Raw genomic sequence first — 8,564 nt, 5'->3', positions numbered from 1 at the left:
CTGACCAGCACAGCGGGCCCCAGCCCTGCACAACCTGACCAGCACAGCGGGCCCCAGCCCTGCACATACTGACCAGCACAGCGGGCCCCAGCCCTGCACATACTGACCAGCACAGCGGGCCCCAGCCCTGGACTTACTGACCAGCACAGTGGGCCCCAGCCCTGCACTTACTGACCAGCACCTGCTGTTTCTGTCCTTCGCTCATCGCCCTCCTAGTGGATATGAAGTGGCGCTTTGAAGTTTCATGATGATTTCTCATGTTGGCATCTTATTTCATGTTTACTGGCCATTTGTATATCTTCTTTTTTATTAATTTTTGTTATTTTTGTTATACATGACAGTAGAATGTATTTTGACATATTACCCCTACATGGAGCATCACTTCCAGATGATGTGGAGTTACACTGATTGTGTATTCATATATGAATGTAGGAAAGTAGTGTCTGATTCAGTCCACCGTCTCTTCTATGCCCATCCTCCCTGTGTATCTTCCTTGGAGATATGTCTGTTCAGATTCTTTGCCCATATTTTAGCTATTTTAAAAAATATGTTCAGTCTTGGCTGGGCCCGGTGGCATAGGCTGAAATCCCAGTGGCTCTGGAGGCTGAGACAGGAGGATCGCAAGTTCAAAGCCACCCTCAGCAAAAAAGTGAGGCATTAAGCAACTCAGTGAGACCCTGTCTCTAAATAAAATATAAAGTAGGGTTGGTGATGTGGCTCAGTGGTGGAGTGCCCTGAGTTCAATCCCTGGTACCCCCCCCAAAAAAATGTTTAGTCTTTTGTAAAAATATTTTTTTAAGGGCTGGGGTTGTGGCTCAGTGGTGGAGGGGTTGCCTACCATGTGTGAGGCACAGGGTTCGATTCTCAGCACCACATAAATAAATAAATAAAATAAAGTTCTTATGTCAGTCTGCAACTAGAAAAAAAAAATATATATATATATACAGTTTTAAAAAAATAGTTGATGGACCTTTATTTTATTAGGGAGTTGTAACAATTTTTTACTCTAGGAAGAAGAGATAACTCAAGGAATAACTTTTTTTTTTTTATACTAGGAATTGAACTCAGGAGCACTTTACCACTGAGCTACATGCCCAGTCTTTCAATTTTTTATTTAGAGACAGGGTCTCACTGAGTTATTTAGGGCCTTGATAAGTTGCTGAGGCTGGCCTTGAACTTGTGATCCTCCTGCCTCAGCCTCCTGAGCTGCTGAGAGTGTACATGTGCCACCCCCCACCCCCACCCCCGCAACAACATTTTAAAATTTTGATGTGTTGATTAATTTTTTCTTTTACAGTTTTTTTTCTGTACAGTTTTAGAAACCTTTCACTGAAGACCGCTCAGATTTCCACCTGTGCTTTCTTCTAGAAGTTGTAGGTTCAGCTTTTTTCCTTTTCTTCTTCTTTTTAATTTTTTTTTTTTTTTTTTGTCACACGGATTGAACCCAAGGGTCCTTAACCACTGAATTTCAGCTCTAGCCCTTTTTATTTATGTATGTATTTCTTTTGAGACAGGGTCTCACTGAGTTGCTTAGGCTGGCCTTGAACTTGTGGTCTTCCTGTCTCAGCCCCCAAGCTGCTGGGATCACAGGCATGTGCCACCATGCCCGGCTCTAGGTTCAGCCCTTCGTTTATGTCTGGTAACTGGTGTGAAGTAAGGGGTGGAATTCATTTTTTGGCATATGAACGTCCACAGGAGGAGATCACCTTTTCCTCACTGACTTGTCTCCAGTCCCCAAAACAAGATATTAAATACACAGCATTTTTATGATTACCTGAAGTGCAGAGAGGAAACCCTCACCTTCTAGCCTCCTTGATTTGCACTCCACCCCCTTGGGATGTTCTGGAGGTGGAGTGGACATCAGGGTGGAGGGGCTCACACTTGGGGTAGAGCTGATGGTTTTAATAAGCCCCTCCTTGCTAACCCAACACTGTCGACCCTGACATCCAGGACTCTGGCCTCTAGGGGGCGGTGTTCGCCGAACACTCAGCCTGACCTGGTACTGAACTTTTCCAAATAGGAACTGCGGTCCTACAGCCCCCTCTCCACTCCCAGACACTGACCTTAAGCCTTAAGGAGTCGCACAGGATTGGGAGGATCCTGAGGGAGGGATGACCAGCTTGGGATGGAAGGTTTTTCTTTATTCAGTGTGGATATATTTTGACATTTTGAAGAAGCAGCTCAATATTCACCCTACTTAACCTCAAAATATCTCCCTTTGCACCTGCTTAAATGAGTGTGCATAGAATGATACCACGTCTGCGATCACCTGCAAAATATCCCTGGGGAGGTAGGAATGTGCAGGCCTAGATGAGGTCAGGTTGGCCAGTGAGGTACTGACCAGCAGGCCAATTGGGTGCATGGGGCAGCTTTAGACTTTGGGGAATGTTGTGATTGTCATAAAAAGGTGCCAGAAGTGTCCCATTTGGAGCTAGTGAGTGGGGCCTGGGCTTCCTGGGCGGCAGCGAGGCTCAGCTCCACCTGCCTGGTCTCAGCCACAGGGACCTGAAGCCAGAGAACCTGCTGCTGGACGAGAAGAACAACATCCGCATCGCGGACTTCGGCATGGCGTCCCTGCAGGTGGGGGACAGCCTCCTGGAGACCAGCTGCGGGTGAGTGGGGTGGCTCCTGGGTCCCTGGGGAGGGGCTGGGGCCACCCGAGGCTCACTCTGCTCTCACTCCCAGGTCCCCCCATTATGCATGTCCGGAGGTGATCAAGGTGAGTGAGGGGTAGGTGCGGGGGCGGGGGAGCAGGGGCAGCGGGGAGGGGACCGAGCTCAGCCCTTCTCCTTCCAGGGGGAGAAGTACGACGGCCGCAGGGCGGACATGTGGAGCTGTGGCGTCATCCTGTTCGCACTGCTTGTGGTAAGTGTCCCTCGCTGCTTCCGCCCGACTCTGGAACAGTCCTATCCGGCGGGGGTGCTGGGGGGGTGCCTGAGAACCTCACATCCATCCTTGCCTCTGGGGGTATCTCCCAGAGATACTGGTGGTGGGAAGGTGTGCGCCAACCAACAGACCCAGGTCCTGGAGCAGCCCTCTGTGCCCGAGCTGGCCTTCCAGTCACGGGACTGTGGAGGGTTGAGGGAAGTCCCCAGAAGGGAGGAGGCACCCAGGAGCAGCTGGAGGGCTTGGGACAGGGCTGTTCCTGGCTGGGTCCTGGGCACTGCAGTGTTGTAATAACTGGGGTCATGGGGCTGGGGGCTGCCAAGGGCTCCTAACACAGGGCTTTGCACCGCTCTTCCTTCTGCCCAGGCCACTTCCGTCCCTGCTGGCTCTGCTGCTCACCTAGTAAACATGTAGACTTTTCAAGCCCTCAGCTCCATGGTCACTTCTCCCAAGAGTTTCCCTTGGCCTCTGCACCCCCGTGAGGTCACAGCCCCTGCAGTCAGCAGTGTCTTTTTCCTGGCAACTGTCAGTGTCACTGTGTTTCCTGCACAATGCCTTCATCCATGTCCCCCTTCCTTTCTCTCTCAGAAGCTCCCAAGGTCGGGGCCCATGTCAGGCCTTTATTCTTTGTATGATTTGTTGTTTTGTCGGCTGATCTTTGCAACCCCAGAGCTGGTACATGTGAACCCTGCCGTATGCAGCATGCATCAATAAGTGAGCTGCTCTGTGCAGGCACATTCCGCTCAGCAGTCCAGAGAGGGGAAGTGGCCGGCCCAGGGCACACAGCTGATCAGTGGCAGGCCTGGGATCAACCTCTGGTCTCTTAACCACTAGGCTATGTGGCCAGCACCACGGGGAGTGAGGCCAGTCAGGCACTGCCTTCCTGGGGCTCAGAGCCCTGTGGGGGAACAGCAGAGGCCCCCGGGCAGCCACCTAAGTGCACCCACGCGCTCCGCCTTCTACAGCCAGTGGTGAGAGGCCAAGTTCAACTCTGCTCCCTTCCCTTGGGCAAGCACTTTCCTCTCCCAGCCACACAGTGGGAATCATCCTGTACCTGCATCGAGAGGGTTTCAGTCCAGTGCTGCACACTGAGCCAGGGGGTGGGGGGGGGTGGGGGGGGTGGCGCTCAGTGATCATGAATGACCGTGGTTTGCCATCGTCGTGGAAGCACAGGTTGCATAATGCAAATGCACCTCTCAGAGCTTAGCTGTAACCCCAAATCAGCACCTGAGGACCTCTAACGGTGGCCCTCTGGACATGCACAGAGCAGAGATCTGAGTGGCCCAGCCCCCACCCGGCTGCAGGAGCCCAGTCAAGGCTGACCCGGGACCTGTTTTGGCTCTTACCCAGTACACAGTCCGTCCCACAATCTCTTTGCGTTTTGTGGCTTTTGTTGACTTCCCTGTTTAACGTGGCCCCCAAGCACCATGCTAGGATCCCCAAGCACAGGGAGCCTGCGATGAGCCTGTGTCGGAGGAGCTTCCTGCAGGTGTGACAGTGCCGATGGCCATGAGTTCAGTGTCAGTGACACAGTATGTATCAAAGGTGTCTGGGAACAGAAACACACAAAGGCAAGCTAAGGGAGGGGCTGACAGGAACGTCTTCCCGTCGGAGCCTGGTCCCCCCTCACTGAGCCACCTTCAGGGTGGCTTCCTACAGCACAGCCGTGAGGGTCGGCTGTGTGGTCACTGTTTCTTTTTTTTTTTTTAATTTTTGTTTTATTTATTTCTTTAGTTATGTGGTGCTGAGAATCGAACCCAGTCCCTCACATACGTGAGGCAAGCTCTTAACCACTGAGCTACAGCCCCAGCCCTCACTGTTTCATTTTTAATCCATACATTAATGCCTCCTGGCAGGATCATCGCGTCCTTGTCACAGAGAGGACGAAACTGAGGCTCCATACTATGCATTAGGCTCCGGGGCCAAACCCAGGCTTCCTGACCCCAAGGGTGGCATCCAGGGTCCCCTCTCCTGCCTGCACACACCCTGCGCTGTCCATCCACAGACTCCAGTACTGGGGCAGCTGGGCACTTGGGACACATAGGAAAGCCCTCGGGTTCACGGTCTTCTCCAGCGAGTGCTTGCTTCTTGTCTTTGACACCACACTAACGCCTGGCCCTGCTGTGCCTCAGATCCCTACCCTGCTCCGCACCCACGTCCCCACCTGTCTCACTCCACAGGTCCATTTGTTCACTGTCTGTCTCTCCCTCCAAATGCAACTGCTGCTCACTCAGCCACTGCTGCTTGGTACCTGGGCGTGTGTGTGTGGCACCTGCCACTGTCCCAGGCAGAGCTGCATGCAGGAAGGATGTGGTCTTGTCCTCTGTGCCATCTCTAGTGAATTGGCCAGGAGTGGGGATACGCAGGGCGCAGTTGTTGGATGTGTAACAACAGCCCGTGGGTGTGGAAGCCCCACTGTGAGCCCTGCGCTGTACTGAGCAGCTCATCTGACGCCGTCCCTGAGGCGGATAGTGTCACTGCCCACTGCTGTTTCCAGAGAAGTGGTGCTACCTCCCAAGGTCACACAGCTGTCAGCAGCAACACAAATATGCAAAAAAAGGTGGGCACCAGCAACCACACTGGCTGCTATGAACTGCCTCTGTGGGGCCCCTGTGACCCACTGCCACCTACCTCTGCGGTGCCAGCCCTGCCTCTCCTCGGTCACTCTTGTCACCTGTGGTCCTTATGCATGCCTTCCTGGGTACACGCTCTTCCTTTCTCTTTTCGTGTCCTAGGGCTGCTGTTACAGGTCACCACAAAATAGGTGTAGGGATACCTTCCAGCAGTTCTGGAGATCAGAAATCCAAACTCAGGGAGTCAGCAGAGCCGCGCTCCCCCATAGGGCTGGGCAGGACTCCTGCCTCACCTCTTGAATGACGGTGTTTATCATCGTCACAGAAGGGGTCATCCCCCTCCCAGGAGGACACTGGTTACTGGATGTGGGGCTCAGCCTCACCCTGGTCTCTGCTTCAGGGGCTCCTTCCCTGAGAAGCCACACTCACTACTGCCACAGGATGGCTGTTGCTCACTGCCCTGGTCTGCAGTGTGACCTCTTGTAGGGCAGGGGCTCATTTTGTTCACTGAGGGACCCTGCCTGGACACACACGAGTTCACCTTGCCATGAATAAATGAATGAACGAACTAATGAAGAGTATCCTTCCCAAAACTGGGGTGTGGGGAGAAACCTGCATTCAAGGAATAGCCCCAAAGCTGCATTCCAGCCTCTTGAGCGCTGGTGTCTGACTGCCCCTTGTGAGGGCCCGCTCTACTGTTGAGCACAGTGCATCGATCGGCCTTGGGCCAACCGCCGAGCTTCTCTGTGCCTCAGTTTCCCCGTCTGCAAAGCAGAGCTGTGCTTGAGGTGAAGGTGAAACGCGGATGCGCCTCGAGTGCTGAGACCCTCACAAACCCTAAGCTCTGTGTAAAGGGTTCTGTTATGTCTCGCGCAGGGGGCTCTGCCCTTTGATGACGATAACCTCCGCCAGCTTCTGGAGAAGGTGAAACGGGGCGTCTTCCACATGCCCCACTTCATTCCTCCAGACTGCCAGAGCCTCCTGAGGGGGATGATCGAAGTGGAGCCGGAAAAAAGGCTTAGCGTGAGTTCCGGGGACCTGCAGAAGTGCTCAATGGAGGGTGGAGACAGAATCCCTAGAGGAGTCACATAAGGGGGTTCATGGATCTGCCCATTAATCCTTGGGGTGATGGGGGGCGGGTCGCTACCTGAGCTGCAGCCAGAAGTCCAGCAAAATCCGCACCTTGAAACTGCAGAGGAGGTAGTGCAAGGTTGGACCAGGGAGCCCCTGGCAGAGGAAGGGCGCATGCACTGACGGGCCTAGCCGAGGAATGGCACTGCGCATGCGGCAAGCTCGTCGTAAGGCCTCCGGTGCGTAGAGTGATGCTTAGTCGCCACTAGGTGGAGAAATATATGGCATCCTGACCCTGGCGGGCATGGGCATGGTCAGGGGTCTTTCCCAATCAACTTTTAATTGCACACCTACTGTGGGCACACCACCTCACTTCTGCTTCTCTGCAATTCCTCCTCACAGCTGGAGCAGATTCAAAAACATCCTTGGTATCTGTGAGTAAGGGGCAACTGGACAATTGGGTCCCTGGGGAAGGAAAGGACAGTGGCCAAAACAGGGGGCGAGAGGGTGGGGTATCTGCTACAGTTCCTGAATGACAAAGGACTAGGGATTCAGACTTCTGGGAGCTGGGGGAGGAGGCCGCAGGTGGAGAAGGGGCTTGGGGCTCAGCCAGGGTCAGGGAGGTGGGGCTGGGGACCCAGCGTGTCGGGATCCTGAGAGAGGAGCAGGCTGAGGCCCGGGACTCTGCGTGTAGGATGAAGAAGGCCCCATCGCGAATACGGGTTTCCGGATAATGTCTCTCCCCATCTCCAGGGGCGGGAAACACGAGCCAGACCCGTGCCTGGAGCCAGCCCCAGGCCGCAGGGTAGCCATGCGGAGCCTACCTTCCAATGGAGAGCTGGATCCCGACGTTCTGGAGAGTATGGCGTCACTGGGCTGCTTCAGGGACCGCGAGCGGCTGCACCGCGAGCTGCGCAGCGAGGAGTAAGACCCTTTTGCCCCTGGTTGCGCGCGTGGATCGAGCTGCTGCAGTTCCCGCAGCGCCGGCAGGGGGCGCCGGGGCCTCGTGCGCACGAGGACCCCAGAGAGGGGGTGTGCTTTACAGCTCCAGCGTGGGAGTACTGAGATCAGCCTGGAAAATATTAGATGGGAAAGTAAATAGATGCGGAGACAGGCCTGGACAGCGCCTTCCCTATATAGTACTTACAAGCACTTATTAAGAACCCAGGCGTTAGGTATTATTGTTATTAGAGTTTTACGAAACTGTCGTGCACTGAACCGTGGCAGACCAACCCTACTGATACCCAGAAACCCGCACTACAGGCCTAATTGCTGACTGGGACTGAGCCCCAAAAGCCACTGCAGTTGAGGGGGATGCGGCCTCCGAGCGGATTTCTGACCTCAGCTCTCTTCTCACCTCCTCCCCCCTCCGACTTAGGGAGAACCAAGAAAAGATGATCTATTACCTGCTGTTGGATCGGAAAGAGCGATATCCCAGTTGTGAGGACCAAGACCTGCCTCCCCGCAACGATGTTGGTGAGAAGGGGCCCCGGGATTCCCGAGGGAGGAAGCCACTGCAGGCCCTGGGCTTCTGGACTTAAACAGCTGGACGCTTAGGAAAACCCTTTTCTGCTCTGAGCCTGCGTTTCCCCACCTGAGCATTTAGAAGGCAGTTATATAAGTGCTGTGTTCCGCTGGGCAAATCCAGCCACTGATTGGGCTGAAACTCTTGGCCCTCAGACCCGCCACGAAAGCGTGTGGACTCCCCAATGCTGAGCCGGCACGGGAAGCGAAGGCCGGAGCGCAAGTCCATGGAAGTGCTGAGCATCACGGATGCTGGGGGTGGTGGCTCTCCCGTGCCCACCCGACGGGCCTTGGAGATGGCCCAGCACAGCCAGAGGTGGGAGCGCCCGCCCTCTCCAGGAGGACACTAGGTCCCCGGGCGTGGAGGGAGTACAAGTTCTAGACCCCACTCAGCCTCAAGTGTGATGTGTGCTTGGGAGGAGGCACCTCCCTCTCTGCGCCTCCTTTCCTCATCTGGAAGGACTGTGGAAGAGAGAGAGAGAGAGAGAGAGAGAGAGAGAGAGAGAGGAA

The 8,564-nt window shown here is 54.6% G+C and overlaps 1 protein-coding gene across 1 annotated transcript in view; it reads left to right on the top strand.

Annotated features, from left to right (window-relative positions):
- The window catches only part of Brsk1 (BR serine/threonine kinase 1), a 25,960-nt gene that overhangs the window by 8,492 nt on the left and 8,904 nt on the right, over window positions 1–8,564 (top strand). The window contains 8 exon segments of the mRNA XM_015505344.2: window positions 2,496–2,612; window positions 2,686–2,719; window positions 2,797–2,865; window positions 6,336–6,482; window positions 6,933–6,964; window positions 7,284–7,454; window positions 7,909–8,006; window positions 8,211–8,455. Of these exon segments, the coding sequence (XP_015360830.1) occupies window positions 2,496–2,612; window positions 2,686–2,719; window positions 2,797–2,865; window positions 6,336–6,482; window positions 6,933–6,964; window positions 7,284–7,454; window positions 7,909–8,006; window positions 8,211–8,455 (913 nt within the window).

The sequence above is a fragment of the Marmota marmota genome, unplaced genomic scaffold (genome assembly GCF_001458135.2).
Source record: "Marmota marmota marmota unplaced genomic scaffold, marMar, whole genome shotgun sequence".
In the NCBI taxonomy this organism is placed as follows: domain Eukaryota; kingdom Metazoa; phylum Chordata; class Mammalia; order Rodentia; family Sciuridae; genus Marmota; species Marmota marmota.
This window is presented reverse-complemented; position numbering and strand designations above follow the sequence as displayed.